This window comes from Rattus rattus, chromosome 1, assembly GCF_011064425.1.
Source record: "Rattus rattus isolate New Zealand chromosome 1, Rrattus_CSIRO_v1, whole genome shotgun sequence".
NCBI lineage: Eukaryota > Metazoa > Chordata > Mammalia > Rodentia > Muridae > Rattus > Rattus rattus.
In genome coordinates, this window is record NC_046154.1 from 147,521,478 (window position 1) to 147,540,728 (window position 19,251).

The 19,251-nt window shown below is 43.6% G+C and overlaps 1 protein-coding gene across 1 annotated transcript in view; it reads right to left on the minus strand.

Annotated features, from left to right (window-relative positions):
- Positions 1-19,251, minus strand: part of Slco5a1 (solute carrier organic anion transporter family member 5A1) — a 120,881-nt gene that overhangs the window by 6,170 nt on the left and 95,460 nt on the right. The window contains 4 exon segments of the mRNA XM_032906758.1: positions 1,408-1,472; positions 3,327-3,568; positions 5,382-5,541; positions 18,223-18,421. Of these exon segments, the coding sequence (XP_032762649.1) occupies positions 1,408-1,472; positions 3,327-3,568; positions 5,382-5,541; positions 18,223-18,421 (666 nt within the window).

Genomic DNA, 19,251 nt, shown 5'->3' on the forward strand with positions numbered 1-19,251 from the left:
AAATATCATCCTGTGTGAGGTAACCTAATCACAGAAAAACACACATGGTACGCACTCATTGATAAGTGGATATTAGCCCAAATGCTTGAATTACCCTAGATGTACAGAACACATGAATCTCAAGAAGGATGACCAAAATGCGAATGCTTCACTCCTTCTTTAAAAGGGGAACAAGAATACCCTTGGGAGGGAATAGGGAGGCAAAGATTAAAACAGACACAGAAAGAACACCCATTCAGAGCCTGCCCCACATGTGGTCCATACATATACAGCCACCAAAATAGATAAGATGGATGAAGCAAAGAAGTGCAGGCTGACAGGAACTGGATATAGATCGCTCCTGAGAGACACAGCCAGAATACAGCAAATACATAGGCGAATGCCAGCAGCAAACCACTGAACTGAGAACAGGACCCCAGTTGAAGGAATCAGAGAAAGGACTGAAAGAGCTGAAGGGGCTCGAGACCCCATATGAACAACAATGCCAAGCAACCAGAGCTTCCAGGAACTAAGCCACTACCTAAAGACTATACATGGACTGACCCTGGGCTCCAACCTCATAGGTAGCAATGAATATCCTAGTAAGAGCACCAGTGGAAGGGGAAGCCCTTGGTCCTGCCACGACTGAACCCCCAGTAAACGTGATTGTTGGGGGGAGGGTGGGGAGGGGAATGCCCATGTAGACAAGGAGGGGAAGGGGTTTAGGGGATGTTGGCCCTGAAACCGGGAAAGGGAATAACAATTGAAATGTAAATAAGAAATACCCAAGTTAATAAAGATGGAGAAAAGGGCGGGGGGGGGGGGGATGAGGCAGTGCGTGGACAGGGAGGGGGGGGGGTGAGGCAGACGGGGGCAGGAAGCCACAAAGCTTGAAGGAGTGATGAGTTTCCTAAGAGTTACCCTCTGCTGGGTTCACCCCGAAACCCAGAGTTTTTCTTGTTGGTGTGCAGTGCCTCTGTGAACTTTTGTGACCTCTCTATTTTTGCTTTTTAAGATCTTTGCCTCAGAAAACTGTACAAGGTGAAGCCAATAAAATTACCCCAAAACAGTAAGAACCTGAAGCTACCCAAGTAAAACGTACCCAGTTTCTCTCACATTCCTGGCAAGAGACCTAAAAGTCAAGATAACAAACTCCTGACTTCGATTTCTTAAAATTCAAAACTCTGGGGGAATTTTGTACACCTTCGTATTCAGAGTCAAAAGGAAACTAACCATCTTTTGTTTTGTCCCAGGAGCTTGTCAGCTTTTAGTTGAAATAAAAAAAGAAAAAGAAAAATAGGGAAGTGTCCTCTGAACTTGTCAGATTCTTTGGCAAACATCACCAAGCAACTTCTGCTTTTAAAGTACCATAGCATTTGCCTGCTGTAAAGAGGAATTAAGGGCACACTTGGAAATTCAGGGACGTACCAAGTGTTCGCAGCAGAACAAACTGCATCCCCAACGCGAAGGGCCTTTCCTCATCTTCCACAGACCTACGGGGAAGAAGGAAAAATGGTTTAGAACAGTGGCTCCAAGGAAACGCCTGTCAGACCAAGCCCGCCCTAGGCATAACCATAAGCTAAGCAGGTACGTTCCCAGAATATTCATCCTGGAGAATTTACTAACAGTGACCAACCAAGATTCCCTTCATAAATCACCATCAGAGCCTGGCTAACTGTGTCTGTGGGAATAATGGGAGACGGGTGAGGCTCTTGACTGAAGGGGGAGCTCCTCTAAATGAGCAGCCCAAATCCCTTCACTAAGAAAAAAATGTAAACATTGATCCTAACCATTGCAGTCTCATTTTCTCTGTCTGGCAGAATGTTCCAGAATGGAAGGTGTATCCAACGAAAACCACTCTCATAATTCTTTCGAGATTGGGGGAAAGTATGTGCTGGCTAGTTTTATGTCCACTTGACACAGCTAGAATTATCTGAAAGGAGGCAACTTCAATAAAGAAAACGCTTCCATAAGATTTGACTGTAGATTGTTTTCTTAGTTGGTGATTGATGGGGAAGGGCCCGTCCAATCATGGGTGGGGCCGTCATGGACGAGAGATCCTGAGTTCTATAAGAAAGGAGGCCTAGCAAGCTAATAGAAGCAAGCCAGTCAGCAGCACCCCTCTAGATCTCTGCTTCAGCTCCTGCCTGCAGGTTCCTGCCCTGTGTGAGTTCCTGTCCTGACCTCCTCCAGTGATGGACTGTGATGTGAAGTGTCAGCCAGATAAAGCCTTTCCTCGGCAACTGGCTTTTGGTCATGATGTTTCATCTCAATAGAAATCCTAATTAAGTCAAAGTAAAGGCAGACATTACAAACATACGCACACACGTGCACACACATGCATACATATGCACTGTGGGGTTAGAAGAACTGAGGGGAAAGGAGCAAAGGTGGACTCCCTCAGGCTTCTGCTGTACCACATCCCTGTTCCCTGCAACCCACAGTGTGTCCTTCAGGCTTCCCAAGTGTCCTTTCCTAGCTGGTCACGTGTGCACAGCCTTCAATGCAAGTAATAGCAAATTGAGCTGAATGCAACAGAACAAAAGGAGCTTCCAAGTCCTTTCCTAGGAGAAAAACCAAACCAAACCAAACCAAAACAAAACAAAAACCCAACCAGGATCTGCAATACAGCATGAAGCACAACCTGACCGACCGAAAGCTCAGATTCCAAGTCTATCCTTCCCTTGATTCGGAGCCAAGACTTTATACAATGGTAAAATTAAGGAGCTCAGCAATTTGAAATGCAAGCTCAGCGTAGTTCCTCGCTGATCCCAAAGGAGCAGTATTAAGTATCCACGATGCCAGAGATGATACCCTTTGCAATGTTCACAATCCACTCACTTTGCCAAAGTATTCCTGCCCTGCTCAAGGGTCTGGCTTCTTGACATTAACATAGAGATGGCTCTCTCTCTCTCTCTCTCTCTCTCTCTCTCTCTCTCTCTCTCTCTCTCTCTCTCTCTCTGCATCTCTTGCATGCCTGCTGCCTTTGACGGGGACAGGAAGGTGTCAGATGTAACTGGAGTTATAGAAGGTTATGTGCGTAGGTACTGGGAATCAAACCCAGGTCCTCTGGAAGAGCATCTAGCGCTCTTAACCACAAGCCATCGCACCAGTCCCGTAAATCTGGCTTTCAACTCATGATGTCTGACTTCATAGCACAGAGGCTTCAGACACTAAAGTCACTGGAAAGAAAGTTTAATAAATAATCAGAATAGGGCCCCGCTGGGAAAAATCTAGAATAAACAATGTTTCGGCCATCTTGCATGCAACCTTAATATCCCCTGTGTTGCTTGGTTTCTGTCCTCCTGCAATACGCTCTCTTGAGTACTTCCTGGTACTGTTCTTACCTGAGTGTCACTATAATGGCTGACGGTTGAGCACACGCTGTGATGAAGGTAACTATGAAAAGGAAGACCAAGAAGGGGATGAGGGTATTGCAGGCTCGCTTGCACTTCCCAGACACAGCGTAGCCGTTCTCATTGAGATAGGTCTTCACGATGACCACTCGCAGTTGGCTGCGCTGCCCCACTGTGGGCGGGGTGATCACTTGTCGGCTTTGGACACAAGTGCACTCTGTGTAATTTCGGACCTGAGTAGCAAATAAAGATAAGTCATATAGTGGTCAAAAATAAAGCCTGTCATCGGAATATTGACAAAGTAAGAACGCTTGAAAATAACTATAGGATTTTAAACAACGTGAGATATTTCACACAAAGCACTTTCTTAACAGCACTACTTCACTAAAGGGTCAACGTTTCCCTTGATAATATCAAAACCTGCTAGTCGGACTGTTTAACCATAAACTTCCCTAAGAAGTGTCAAACCTCAATTGTATGACAGGCCACATGCTCGGTGGGACTCACAAATACACTTGTTAAACGTGTAGACTCCCAGTTAGTGAAGCCTTTAAAACAGAAACTGGCTTGATTTCTATGTGTGCTCACCAGAGTGCCTAGCGCACATCTGAGCACACAGCGAATCCTGAAATAGGCATCTGCCAAACTCCTAACAAACATGATGACTTCCGCTGTGGCCTAGGGTTGCTGGCTTCAGTACCGGTGATGAGAAACTTCCCATTGGCTACTCCCATTTACCATCTTTTCAATCCCCCCAACAGGCTGGTGACCTCCACATGGAAGGATGGAGTTGTCAGTATGTCCGTCTGTACTGTAGCCTTGGCCCCAGTTCTGGTCTCTGACAGACTCCAGCCATCTGAAAACCCTACTGTGCTCAACAGCCCTTGTTCATTTTCTCCAGCACATATCTAAGCCCTACTGATGTAGGACATCCTGTTAGAGGGCACTGAAGAGGGATGAGGGAGGCCAAGTCTTCTCCAGTAACCACCCCTTGTGTCTACTGAGCAGAAACGATGATCAAAACAGAACTCTTCTGGGTGTTACTCAATGTTACCAAAACAAGGTAAGAAATAACTAAACTGAACAATTAGTCCTTTGCCTATAATGTTACTTCTTACTAGATGGAAATTGACCAGGTTCTCATGGTAACTGCTTAAAACAGTACAGGTTAGGTGGAGGAGTTTGGCCATTTAGACCATTAAGGATGTCCAGTCTTCAATAATATAACAATGTGCCCACAAGGTCTCATTCGCTGCCATACAACAGGGGGATCACTGCAAAGAAACTATTTCGTGCCTTCAATACAGTCACACTCCAGAGCTTGTCAGCGATGTCATTGGGAACCAGCAATAGTAATTTCCATGTTGCCCTCTGGTTTCAAATTCAGAAAAAAAAAGTGACAACCCTAAACTCTAGGTCAATGGTATAGTCTCTAGATTTGCACAGAAGAAGCAAATGCATTTTAACCTTTAAATTAGGGCAATCACCTCCCATCTGTTCTCATGCTAACAGCCAAATTGGGCTCAGTAGCGAATAGAGTAGAATATAAAAACCTTCTCCCACAGTATTAAAGTCTATTTATAATTCACAGGGAAGAGAAGTCTCAGAATAGACTATTCTTCAGCTGACAGAAATATCTTTACTCTGGACGTTAAGGGGTGGGGGAGAAAGTTAAGTGACAGGCTTATGAAAAACGGTCACCGCCCATCTTCACATCCACCACTTAGCCTCTAGTCTCTTTTCAACGCCAAGTGCGGTAACCTTGACCTTCAGATCCATTACAAAGAGCCTGGCAGAGGGGCGAACAGACGGAAAGCCTTATCAGGTTTCCCTGAGTTGGCCTGAATGTAAAGTAGAAGCCAGCTCTTGAGGACCAGAGCTCCACACCCACATCCTCGCAGGAGGTGTTTTTCAGAGATGCCTGCAGGGCTATTTTGGAGCCTCATGAACAAGGGGAACCGAAACCATCGTGGATCCCTGGGGTCCCATCACCTATCTCGTGATGCCAGTCTCACAATAGAAGAGCTGCTTCCGGTGTCTACTCACCCCTGTGGTAAGATTGCCACTGTTAATGCAGCCAGCCAGACAAGGGTTGAAGTACGTGATCCCATCTGATCCACAGACTGGTTCATATTCATGTATTTTACAACCACAATTAACATTACAGCTTCCTGTCAGATTCCTATGGGGCATGGTCAGAGACGGTCTGAGAGAGAGAGAGAGAGAGAGAGAGAGAGAGAGAGAGAGAATTTAAAAAAAAAAATGAGCAAGACCGAGAATGGAATTATAAGGAAACAATCTTGACAGCAAGCGAATTGTCTATTTCAGAGACAATATTCCCATGAATCAGATGTGTGACACCATGAGGTAGCCACCTTCTGTTGTTATTTCTACAAATTTACAACAAAGCCTAAGAAAAAATGTTTTCATTAGAATAGATGAAATTTATTCAAATTATCTGTGCTGTCTCAACCCCAATGTCCACCTTCATCAACAAAACGATCTCATGTCTGAGTCCAGTGACTTGAACCCTCATAGAACTCTTTGCTGGGAAAACACTTGGCTCTGTGTCTTAATGAGTCTAGATCACGACTTATTCCATTGGACTTGATTTGGGGCCCACTGGGGATTAAACCCAGCAATCGGTGCACACAAGGCATGAATTCCAGCACTGAGACACACACCCTACCTTAGTTCATTTATAATTTATATATAATACTCCTATACATTTGTGGAGTATGTGTGTCATTTCAATATATATTACATGATAAGCCAATCAGATTAATTACCATGACTTTTACCTCAAACATTGCATTTTTGAACTATGAAATAGAGAAAGCACATTTCATTACTGAATCTTTAAAATTATTGTGAGCACAGAGACATGGAATCTACCCGTCAGCCACCGTTACCAGTGTTAGGTTTTATTTATCAAAACTTTGAACTGCTCTAGAGTAACTTATCAAGGAACAGAGTAATCTTAGAAAACCAAGGGTAAGTGATTTGCAATGGTGGCCGGTTAGGAATCCTATCACTAGCTTGACAGAAATAACTAAAGAAGAAAGATTAAGCAGAAATCACTAGAAATGCCCAAATGCAAGTCAAAGTCAAACAAGGTCGGCCTTGTTTCCCAGTGGAGTCACAGTGCCAGACGCAAAGAAGTGACATAACATGTAAGTCCAAGAAGCTCCACCCAAGGCAAATCCATTCAAACCACAGCTATAAAGGGAGAGATGATATGTAAAGGCACAAGATGGGGAGGAGGAGTACAATGGCAGTGAAGGAGGGGAAGGCAGGGACTTTTGGCAGTGGTGGGAGACAGCTTTGGTTGTCCTAACGGAGAGGTGCCGTGGACATCTGTTAGGGGTTACCCAAGCAAACACAGCACAACACTCAGGAGAGCTCTGCCTTCGACAGGGAGCAACAGGTACCTAGCCCAAGTGTCAACAGTGCCTGAAGATGAGATGCCCAGCCAATAAGCTCATTCTGAAGACGGTAAAGTGGGGCTTTCCAAGCCTGGTGCCATCACTACAGGCATGTGGAAGTGTGCAGTGTGATAAGAGCCACCTCACTAACACTTCAAGAACCAACCTGCGAGCCATGACAAGTGAGAGGAGCTTTTATTAGTCTCTGTGCTTAGTCACTAAGATTGACAGAATTTAACTCCGGGCCAACAGTTGGTATCGCTGCTATTTAGAAGCTGCCCGGCATTTCCTTCTGACAGCCTGCTCCACCTTTGTGTGCAACAGCCTCACATGGCTGGTCCCTGCCAGTTATGAGACTGTCTACTCAGGAGGCCCGACCTGAACCCAACATCAAGACACGCTCTAATCACACAGTCAGGAGTGTCCCTCTCAGGGCTGTCTTGTTGGTCTTGATTTCAGAAAAGCATTACAATAGTGAAAACTCAGTGAAAAGTGAACTTAGGGGCCTGGAGGGTTGGCTGGGAAGTGCACGTGCTGCTCTTCCAGAGGAAGAGTTTTGACAGGTCCACGTCAGACGGCTCACAACCGCCTCAAATTCCTACCAAGGAAGATGTCTACTGTCCTCTGCAGGAACCACACCCATGTTACATGCACACACACACACACACACACACACACACACACACACACACACCCGTGAAAATAAATATTAGTTCTAGCACTCAGAAGACTTGGGTGGTGAGTTCAAGGCAAACCTGGTCTACATAATAATTTCTAGACTGCCGGGACTGTAATCCTTTCTCAAATAACGACAACAATAATAGCAGCGGTGGCAGCAGTGATACTGTTAAAAAGGAAAAAGCAATTAAATGAAGGTAGCAGGTAGAATTGTCAGGAAAGGAGGTAGGTGTTCATAAAAAGGTCGTTAAGAGGAAAGGTCATCACAGAATGCAGTAGGAGGCACCCAGCATGGTTCACCTCTGCAATGGGGTGATTTGCAAACAATCTTATTTTTTTCTTTATTGTAAACAGATTTTTTTTCTCACATAATAGCCTGATTATGGTTTTCCTTCGTCTATTCCTCTCAGTTTCTCACCACGTTTCCTCCCATCAGGATCTGTCTTTCATTAGAAAATAAGCAGGCTTCTGAGGGACAATTTAACAGTGAAATAAAATAATAAAACAAAGTCAGCACATCTGAATAGGAAAAAAACCACACAAGCAGAGGGGGAAAAGCCCAAGAAAAGGCATAAGAAACAGATGGAGGTGTGGGACCCACTCATTCGCACATTTAGTTATTCCATAAAAACATTAAACTGGAAGCCAGAATATACCCAAAGGACCTGTATGGTAAAGAGAGAGAAAATAAGATAAAATGTTCAGCGTGGTACAGTCATAAGCCACACTGAACTCTCGCAGCGGTGCAAAGGCACATCTCAAAGCACTAAGAAATCTCTCATTTGCCAGAAGCGAAGCCATGATGGGAAGGAGAGATATACAGGGACATATTACTTACCAGCATGAAGACACCAGCTACCATCTTTCAAAACTGAAAAGAATTCCAGGCAAGGCAGACTTCTACACGAGCTGCCCCTGTAATTCATGAAGCAGGTAGGCGAATCTTGTTTTGTTGGGTGTTTTTTTGAGCTTGTATCTCACATAGCCCTGGTTTCCAATTCACTATGGAGCTGAGGATGACGTCCTGACCTCCTTTCTCCACCTCCCAAGTGCTAGAAGTAGAGGTACACCGTCTCTGTGCCCAGTGAGTCAATATGACTTAATTTCAAGTGGAGCTCAGAACCTTATGATCAAATATTTTACAACTGAGGCTCCAAATGGCTGGCATGAGCTACAAAAATGGAAGAGGACTCTGAGATTGTCTAGCAATGTTGCTCAATGTAAAAACTAAGAAACTGTGAGATACAATGACCTGCCCAGCATTACCAAGACTCTCTTTAGGAAAACCAGCCCTAAAGAGTCAATAACAAAATAAGTAAAAATATGTGTAACTGCATTGGCTAATCTTTATCAATCAATGCACAATGAACAGCGTTTATTTAAAGTGATATATAGCAACAAGGCACATCATTGTATGATATGAGTTGGAAACAAAACCCTGCCCCCTCCGGGTGTGTAGGAAGACAGTGATACATTCCACTCTCATGGGCACTTTGTAGCACAGCAAGCTACCTCAAGCTCTGAAGACCACTAGTAGACCTTCCATTGTCACTGCCACAAACAGAAAACTGTCCTTTCTCAGACATCTGGGAGCTCAGGAAGTCGCCTCTGGAAACAGCTTCATCCAGACACTGAGATGGCATAGTACATGTCAAGCACCAAGAGAGGACATCCGGTAGACGAGAGAGCTATCATCTTCCACGCTGGAGCTATTAAATGATATGTCAAGAGACAGTAGTGGTTGGAAGTGCAGTTGGCCATCATTTAAATCAACCTTTAGAGAGTATTTGAAGGTAGAGGGAGCAGGGAGATGGTCGGTCTTGTTATGCAATGTGTTTACTTAGAGTCTTAAGTCATGACTTTCATAATGGATGCCAACTTGACTACGAGACGGTTAAGATACACCTGTGCTGAGTAGAAGTCGCTAGCCACAGAGGGGGATCCAAACACACTAATTAATTAAACTGCATGGAAAATCCAAGTATCGGGATGGAATTGCTTTAAGTGGAAATGGATCAGGCTATCAACTACAGTTCCTAGAATCTTCATGCTGAAAACACATCAACTTCTCAATTCTAAAGTTCCCTTTACATCCTATTGCTACTTTATTATGGTTGGAACACTTTAACAGATCTATGTGCTGAACCTGAGGGGTGCTGGTTATTGGACATTAATATGTATGCCACTGGGCTATAGCCTCAGCAGATCCTTTACAATGTTAAGGTCCCTCTCCCTTATTTATCTCTTTACTGACGTCATAGAATAAAACACTAGAATGTGTGCTGGGCCCAGTGGCATATCCCTTTAAACCTAGCACTGGGTAGTCAGAGGAGAACAGATCTCTGTGAGTTCACAGTCAGCCTGGTCTACAGAGCAAGTTCCAGACCAGTCAGGGAACACCCATCTTTGAAAAGAGAAGAAGTATAATTTAATAATAGGTAGAAAACTAAAGTTACTAAGGTAAGCATCCACATGCCACTGAGGAGCTTGTACACTGAGGAAGAAAACCCAGCCAAGGCAGTAAGGATCTCACTGTACCTACACTCTGAAAGCGGCATGCCAGAAAGGCCCGTTCTAATCCATTCGTGGAGTAGCTTCCTAAAACCAGGAGGAAAGCCAGGGAAGTTATCCATGAAAACTGATGATTTCTTTTGCTAATCCACAAATGTCACTGAAATCAGTTTGCAAAGCACCAGGACACCTGGCTCCCTCCTGCAGTAGCCGGTGTTCTGAAATAGGATGATCCTTCTCAAGTGATCCCAGTCAGATGAGGTGTCCCAAAGATGCATTTTTGTTTGGCTTAGCTTTGGCTTTTGCTTTTCAAGACAAGGTTTCTCTGTGTAGCTCTGGTTGTCCTAGAACTGACTCTGTAGATCAGGCTAACCTCAAACTCAGAAATCCACCTGCCTCTGCCTCTGCCTCTGCCTCTCTGCTTCTGCCTCTGCCTCTCTGCCTCTGTCTCTGCCCTGCCTCTGCCCCTCTGCCTCTGCCTCTGCCTCTGCCTCTGCCCCTGCCCCTGCCCCTGCCCCTTCCTCTACCTCTGCCTCCTGAGTGCAAGGATTTAAAGTGTGTGCCACTGCCTCTCAGCTCTAAGTTGTGTGTTAACATGGAGCTCTAAAGAGGTTCAGCAACACTGAGTAACTTTCCTGTGCACAGGCAGAGGCCTGGCATCCACTTGCATTCTAGAACGAATTGAGTTGCTTTGCATGACCTTGAGGAAAGAGAAGAGGGACAAGAAAGAAATGTAAGGAAACATGAGTCCTAAATAATCTTCATAAGAAAAACAACTATCATTTGTTTAACAATAGCTAGATGCTCTACACTGGACATGGGAGGAGGTAGCATCTCCCTTTCTTCCGTCTGAGTTATTTTAACTTCTCAGCACGCTGAGATTGATGTCTTCATCAACTGTACACAAAAAATAGCCAAGATTGTTAGTGTGTGTGGTGGGTAGTGGGAAGGTCACCCAGCTAGAAAACAATAAAGTTAACACTTGCCTTTGAGAATAATACTGTTTTAGACAAGATGGCTTGGGTGGAAAGAGGGGTAGAAACCTTGCTTTCTCACTGACATGGAGCTGGTCACCTACTAAGAAAAACAAAACTAAAGATTTAAAAGACTTGAGGAAATGGATTACAAAGCAAAAAAAGGAAGCATCATTGTGAGTTTGGGGAAGAAAGCTGACCGTGGCTAGGAAAATGGGTTGTTCGCAAAGATGAGGGCCTGCAAAGGTTGGAACGCATGAATCTGTTATGGAGTCAATGAGCACAATGACATAATCTCCCCTGGCAATGCTAGGGGACTACGAAGCAATTGATTGGGGTTGGCAGGACACAGTGGTATTAAGCGAGGTCTCTAGGAGACTTGAGGGAACCTATAGTTCTGATGCAGGTAAGATACAGAGTCTGGCTTTCAGGTCTTCTAAAAATACATTTGAAATAAATATAGATTAGATGTAAAAGGAATAAAATCACTTACTATTGAAGAAATTTAAAAAAAAAACTGGCAGCAAACACCATGACAGTTGCAAGCAGACAGCCATGAGCTCATTGATCTGTGGAGGAGAACGCAATGGGCCCCCCTGACGGAGATAGGCCATGAATGGTTCCTTCCACTCCTCTTATCCCCAGCTCCAATTTGGAGCCCAGAAAATTATCAGAAAGCTGTGAGGAAAGCTGTAAGGAATTTAAGAAGCTAAACTTCTCCTCTAGATATTGACAACCTCGACTAACCCTTTCGTTCTTGTACTGAGGATGGCATGGGGAGCAGGCATACCCTGAGAGAGGCTAGCCCGAGGGCTGTCAGTCTGGAAAGATGGTTGTCAGTAAATAGAGAAAGAAAAAACCTTTAAAACTAAATGATAAGATGCAAGGCACAGAAGTAGAGGAAAAAGTCCTAATCGTAAGAGATCCAAGGAGACCTTACTTTCTAAAATATCAGGATGCTAAGAAAGGGGCGGGGGGATGGCAATCAAGAATCAACAAGAAAAAATAATCCTCAAATTTTTAGAAACTATGAAGAATTTAGAACAAATCCTTTGGAAAAAAGCTCTCAGAGCAAAATGTACAAAATTATGAAATACGGCGGAGTAAGTTAACAAAGAGAAACCCATTTTGTAAGTTCTAACAGAAGAATAACAATTGCCTTGGAAATCACAGGACAGAAAGGAAGAGGCTGTGGAGGTTTGAATAAGATTGGCCACCATAGCCTCATTAATTTGAATGCAGTTACCAGAAAGAGATACCATTTGAAAGGATTAGAAGGATTAAGAGGCGTGGCCTTGTTGGAGGAAGTATGTCACTTGGGGTTGGCTTTGAGGCTTCAACCCCATGCCAAGAGCAGAGTCTCTCTCAATCTACTTATAGATCAAGATGGAGCTCTCAGCTACTGCTCGAGGGTCTGCCTGCAGGCCACCACCACCATGATGATAATAAACTAAAACCTTGAACCTGTAAGCAATCCCCCCAATGAAGTACTCTCCCTTATAACAGCAAGTTGGTCATAGTGTAGTAGTAGAACAAAACTAAGACAGAAGTTGGTACCATGAAGTGGGGAATTGCCATGGCTTACCTACCATATTTGTTGTTGGAATATGGAAGCTTTATGAATTTAGACAAAAAAAAAAAAGCAATTGAACATTTTAAGTAGGATTTTTGTGCCATCCTAGTAGGATGATTATTGTTGTAAATATATATATATAGTCTTTTACCCACTCTAGGTCCAGCACTGGGGTGCCCCAAGATATCTTTTAGATATCTTGACAGAAACACATCTCGACTCCGAGGCAGCAGCCCAGTGTCTCCAGCCAATGCACTTTCCTACACTCAAACTGTCAATAAAAGAACACACAACACAATAAATAACCTTTGACCCAACTGATAAGATATAATTGCCCACCTAACCATACAAAGCCCTGTACACATCCATCCCCTAACAACATTTATAACAACCTGTAAAGGTACAGCGTGGAATCTTAACGTCAGCAGCCATCTTGTCCTTCCCGGGCTTCTCCCTCTGTCCCTCCTGTCTCTTTCTCTTTCCATTCCAGTCTCCCCCTCTTCCTCCAAACCTTTCTCCTGCCCATCCTTCCCTCTCATCCAATGACAGGCCTCCTTCCATCCTATACCTGCCCTCACCTGTATTTTACAAATTAAATGGGGAGAAGGTTCTGGTGAAGTCACCTGAGTCCTGAGTGCTCCTCCCCAGTTCCTGGCTGCTGCATCTTTATTCACCAGTCAGAACCAAGTGGGGGCAGGCTCCCCAAAGCTACATGTGCAGACACTCTCGTGTAAGCAGGTTTTTTTTGGAACATAATTAGCATTCACAATACAAGCAGCTACAATGGCCTAGGATCATTCTTGTGACATTTTGGAGAAAACTGGCTGCTTTTTGCCCTTGTTCCTCTTCTCCTCCTCCCCCCAAAAAAGAAATCTGTCTTGGACTAAATTGAAGAGTGTTGGATTAATGACATTGGCAGAGATTTCAAGACAGCCGAGTATTGATTCTCGTCCTGTGGTTATTAGTGGTCACTCTTACGCAGATCTATAATGAAAAGGAACAAACTGAACAAGGAAAATTGCAAAATGTACAGTTTGGGTAGAAAAAGAGCATCAGGAAATATAATGGGGAAGAAAAAAGCTCCAGTGCTCAAGGAGATAAAAAGAAAAGCTTGGTGCTAAATGGAGTAAAGGGAACTGTGTCCTCAGAGCAAGACCCCACCCACCTATGCTTCCAGCTTGTGAAAGCAAATGAAAGTTTGAGTGGTGAAGAAAACCACCAATAACAGAAAACGGATACAAATCTAATTGATCAAAGGTGCCAAATTCTAGTCCCAGCGAGCAGCAGTAATGGCAGCTTCAGCCATGGCTCTGGCTTCAGAGTCAAGGGTATAAGAAAGGGGTTGTAGGATCTCCCTTCATGGCTAAGGAAAGCTGCTGAGGCCAGACATGTGTCAGGGTGTGTGTGCATGGAGGCTCAGAGACCATTCCAGGAAGCTATGAAGGTGAAGCCTAGATTGTGTTAGAGATCCCAAGATGTGGGAGATGCCAGAATTGTGTGATCCTTGCCAAGGAAAGCGGCAGACTGAATGTAGACACAGCCCAAGAGAGATGTACGCTACAGGCAACAAAGCCGAAAGAGGTGGAGATCTAAATAATTCTTTGAAATCAGTCATGGAGATATAGAATTGGGAGTTTGCCCTGCTGATTTTCAGCTTTGCTTTGGTCTAGTATTTCCTCACTATGCTTCTTTCCCTTCCTTTTAAAGTGATAATGTATATCCTGTGCAGCTGTGTGTTGGAAGTATGTGTTCTGCATTTTTTTTTATTTTGATTTTACAGTGATTATAGTTGATAGATCACCATGAGTCCCAGAAGACACTCTGAATTGTGGACTTTTAAACAAGGTTGATACTGCAACTATGGGTACTTTTGATGTTAGGTTGAATACATTTTTACATTATGATATTGCGATAAGCCTGTGGGGGACAGGCAATGAAATGGGGAGGTTTGAATAAGAATGTGACACATAAAGATCATATATATATATATATATATATATATATATATATATATATATATATAAATGTTTAGTCACCAGAAAGTGGAACTATTTGAAAAGATTAGAAGGACTAAAAAGTATGGTCCTGTTGGAGAAAGTGTCACTTTGAGGTTTCAAAAGCCCATGCCAAGTCCAGAGTCTGTCTCTGCCTATCAGTTAGGATGTAGTTCTTGTCTCCTGCTCCAGTGCCTGCTGAAAATAGCCATGCTTCCTGCCACAATGATAATGGACTAAATATCTGAAGCTGTAAGTAAGCCCCAATTGAATGCTTTCTCCTATAATCAGTGATTGATCATGTTATCTCTTCACAGCAATAGAGCAGTGACTAAGACAGAGACAAAAAAGGGTACAAGTATAGTAGGAGAAACATTTCTTAAGTTAAGGGGGAAAAGATGTTTTTAAAAGAGTTCATTAAGTGGGCAGCATAACAAACGAACAAAATCTTTTGGAGATATCCAGCTATTCACCCCTACCTTCCAACCTTCCAGCTACCCATCCACTCATCCATCCACCCATCCACTCATCCACTCATCCACTCATCTATCCACTCATCCATCCATCCACTCATCCATCCACTCATCCATCCGCTCATCCATCCGCTCATCCATCCATGCATCCATGCAACAAATCTTCATGCATTGCTTTAGACATGAGAGACACCACTATTGTGTATACAACAAAAGAATTTATCTCAAGGACCTAGGTCAAGAAGGTAATCAAAAAGGAACTAATTAAACAAAGTAGCTTCAGGGGTGTTGAATGCTGTGGAGAAATGAGGAGGAGTAATATACCCAAAGTGAAGAGGGCAAGTCTTGGTGAGAAAGTAACATGGCTAAAACTGAACAAACGACCGATCACCTATAAATTTGTGGTAATAGTATCTATATAACAATATTGTAGGTCCTCACAAGTTAATAACACATGTAAGCCACATAGAAGAATGTTTGACGTTCTGGGTTGAGAACTCACTCACTATGTTCCATATTTTTTTCTAATGGTATAGAAATATCCGAACACATTGGTACATAATAACAAAGCTCAGAAAAACAATTGTCAAATGCTAAAGCTAAAGTATAAAACAGTAAAAAAAAACCAAAGCAGATGCTCTTAGTGTTTTACATATAAAGAAATTTTGAAAAGGTACACAAAACTGAATGAAACTACTAGCCAGGTGTGATTACACACACCTATAATCCAACAATTAGGAGCAGAAGAAAATAGAGTGTCTCTGTGAGTTTGAGGCCACCCTCATTTATGTCATATAGTGAAACATTATCTCAAGAAGGAGTAGGAGAAGGAAGAAAGGAAGGAAGGAAGGAAGGAAGGAAGGAAGGAAGGAAGGAAGGAGAAAACAATATAGATTACTAAAAGATAAGGAAGAAACTGAACTAGGTAGTTTAAATAATGAGGGAGTGGAGGACAAGTTAAAGAGGAAATATAGGGAGGATAATTAACACAAAAGGTCTTTTGAAAAAAAACTACAGAAGCCAACTACTGTAGAAGTGCCCTAAAACCTGTACATAATGTAAGAATTTAAATGAAATCACCATATAATGAGGTAGACAATGCCCCAACTGATCACCTTACGCCACCCAGGAAAATCTCCAGTTAGACAGTCATTCCTCTATCAAACTTCACAGGCTATTTTCAATGCTATTGGTCTCCACGACCTGAAGACAGCATGTACTTATATATTGAGTGTAGAAGGACCTAGGTGGTGCCCACCTACAAGCTTCACTCCTATTGACTAGTGTTCATGATGCTGGAAGGCACACTGCATGCTACCAGAGAGGAAAAGTAACCACTAATAAGTCTATGACCTAAAACAGCCATCTGCCTGCAATTGTCCACTGGTGCAATAGTGGCACAGATGTCATGGCAGTAATCAACCACTTTTCAAAATTAGGTAGAGAGATGGCTCAGTGGCTAAGACCACTGACTGTTCTTCTGGAGGCCCTGAGTTCAAATCACAGCAAACACATGGCAGCTCTTCACTCTGGTTATAAGATAATGAGACCCGATACCCTCTTCTGGCATGCAGGCATACATGCAGGCAGAGCTCTCATACAAAAAAAAAGGTCAATTTTTAAAAATTTAAAACAAATAAAATAACATTGGATTTTAAGGCCCACTCTATGAGATGGAACCCATTCCTGACACTGCTAAACTGCCCAAGAACCTGACACTAGATAGATCATGGGCCTGAGGGAAACTTAGGACTATTATTCTGATAAAGGAAAATCGCAATGAAATTATTCCAAATGAAATATTGCTATACCCATTGGTCAGTGTTTCTGTAAACCCTCAACAGAGAAGTTTCTTCTTGCAGTAGATGGCTTAACAGAGTCCTCAAATGGACACTGTGCAGAGTGAGCATTCGATCCTAAGTAAGGTGTCTTCACCAAACCCTCCCCTCAAGGCTCTGGGATCTGTGTAAAAAGGGGGCAAAAAAGACTTTAAGAGTCAAAAGTTGATGGGTTGCCCGAAGTACCTGCATCTTCCCTTTACAGCAGGGCGGACCACCTGTAACCTCACCGAAACTTTCAGCACACACAGAACCTTACAGGTTCAAACAGACAAAATCTCAGCACCAAGAAGAGGAAGTGGACACAAAGTCCCATCCCTAACCAAGAAGCTACGCGCAGCTGCCTGCTGGGAGAGGGAGCTCAGTTCTCCTCGGTGATGGCTCTCTAGGTCTATGAGGCACAGTTCAGGGCAGCCCCATGCTCAGGAGCAGTTGGACACCATAAATTGAACTCCATAATTTTTGGTTTGTATGAGATTTTTGTTTTGTTCTGGGATTTCTGTCTTACTGTTTCATTTAGTTTTTAATAGCGAGTACGTGAAATTGGCTGAGTAGGAAGGTGAGAGGATCTGGGAGGGGTTGGGGGAGGGGAAACATAAAGAAAATGTACTCTGAAAAAACATTAAGTGAAAGAAAAGTATTATCTAGTTTGCAAAAAGTATTATATTAGTTTGCAAAGGCGGGAAGAAGTAGGCGAATGGGGGGACTCAAGACTTTCCACAGTGGACTGAATTTCATAAATTTGATGGGTTTGGGTGCAGGTTCGTGTGGGTGCATGCATGAACATATGCATGGGCACATGACTACATGTATGTACACATTCATGAGCACACACGCTCAGGTGCTTCTGCTCGTCAGGAACTTTCCATTCTGATTTTTTAAATGGTCCAGCATTAGCCTAGGGCCCACAGATTAGACCAGACTTGCTGGCCAGCCTCAGGCACCTTCTCCCAACCAGCTCCCCAGCACAGGGGTTACAAGTGTATACCCCTGCATCTGGCACTTTTACATGGGTTCTGGGGATCCAACTTTGTTACTGGTGTACTGACCTCATTCCTGGTGGTGAGCCACCTCTCCACCCATTATGAACAGCGCTAGTGTAGTGTAGTGTAGTGTAGTGTAGTGTAGTGTAGTGTAGTGTAGTGTAGTGTAGTGATTAAAACATTTTAATCACTACAATAAGTGTCTCCTCCTCGTCTCCTATAATTAAAAGGCCATGGGGGTGACTCTGTGAGGACCCAAGGGGACGCAGACAGAGATGACACCTTCTGGTCTCCACCCTCTAGGAGCATGAGCTCCAGAGACACACGCTGAGGAGGGAGGAGAGACAGTCCGGCCCACGTGTGGGATCACACGGTGCTCGCACTTCACTCCCACTGACACAGGGTCGATGGTGGACAGTGCTCCAGAAAGGTACTCACCCCGTCGTGTAAGGGATGTTTATGCCTCCCAGGTTAATGCTTTCACATCCAACAATGAACAGGGTTGAGAAGCACAGCAAAGACACCCCACTGCAGATCATTGCGAGTTTTGCAGATTCCCTGGCACCGAGCTTCAGTTTTTTTATGATGTAGCCTCCCAGGACAATGCCAACACCAGCGCTGGGGACAATGATGACACCTGGGGAGAGGAGGAGGAAAGGGTTCATTTGTACTAGCCTCGACTGCTGTTGTCTCCTCTAATTGTTCTATCTTTGTTTGCTCATCAGCACTAAGGTAAAGAATCAGAATTCCTCTAATTCATAAATACAACGTGTGTAATTTTACAGTATACTACTGTCAACAAACATTGACGAAGGATTCGAATCCAAAAGGTACAACAAATACTTTTACAAAGCAGTAAAATAAGAAGGCAGAATTTGTTAAAAAGGTGAACAATTCATGAAAATTTTAAATCAGCCCTTCACCAAAAAGAACATCCAAACGTCCTATGCACATGAAAAGATGCGCTTTCATTACTGAGCGAGAAGCATGGGTTAAAACCACGGTGTCGTTCCACCATGGACCATTTTAAACATTTTCAAGTTTGGTAATGTCACATGTGGAAGAAGATAAAACTACTGGAAACTCTCGGCAGTGGAGGACTAGAAACAGTAGGACCAACTTTGAAAAACAGTTTGTCATTACCTGGTACAACAGAAGGTAGACACACCCCGTGACAGGCAGTTCCATCCCAGATTTATACCCCAAAGGAACTGATGGTGTACACTAACCATCCTGGTAGTTCCCAACTGAAAATAAGCCAAGTATCCCATCACAGTGTACGAGGAATATTCCTAACACAAGGGAAGACCTGTAACCACACGTAATGTGGACGACTCTCACAAAGACGTCACAAGGAAACGAGTGCAATAAAATATGCACATGTTCACACGTGTGTCAGGCTCAAGACCCAGGAGAACCGAGCTGTAATGTTCTAGGATGCACATGTGGTAACGTGAGTGTAAAGGA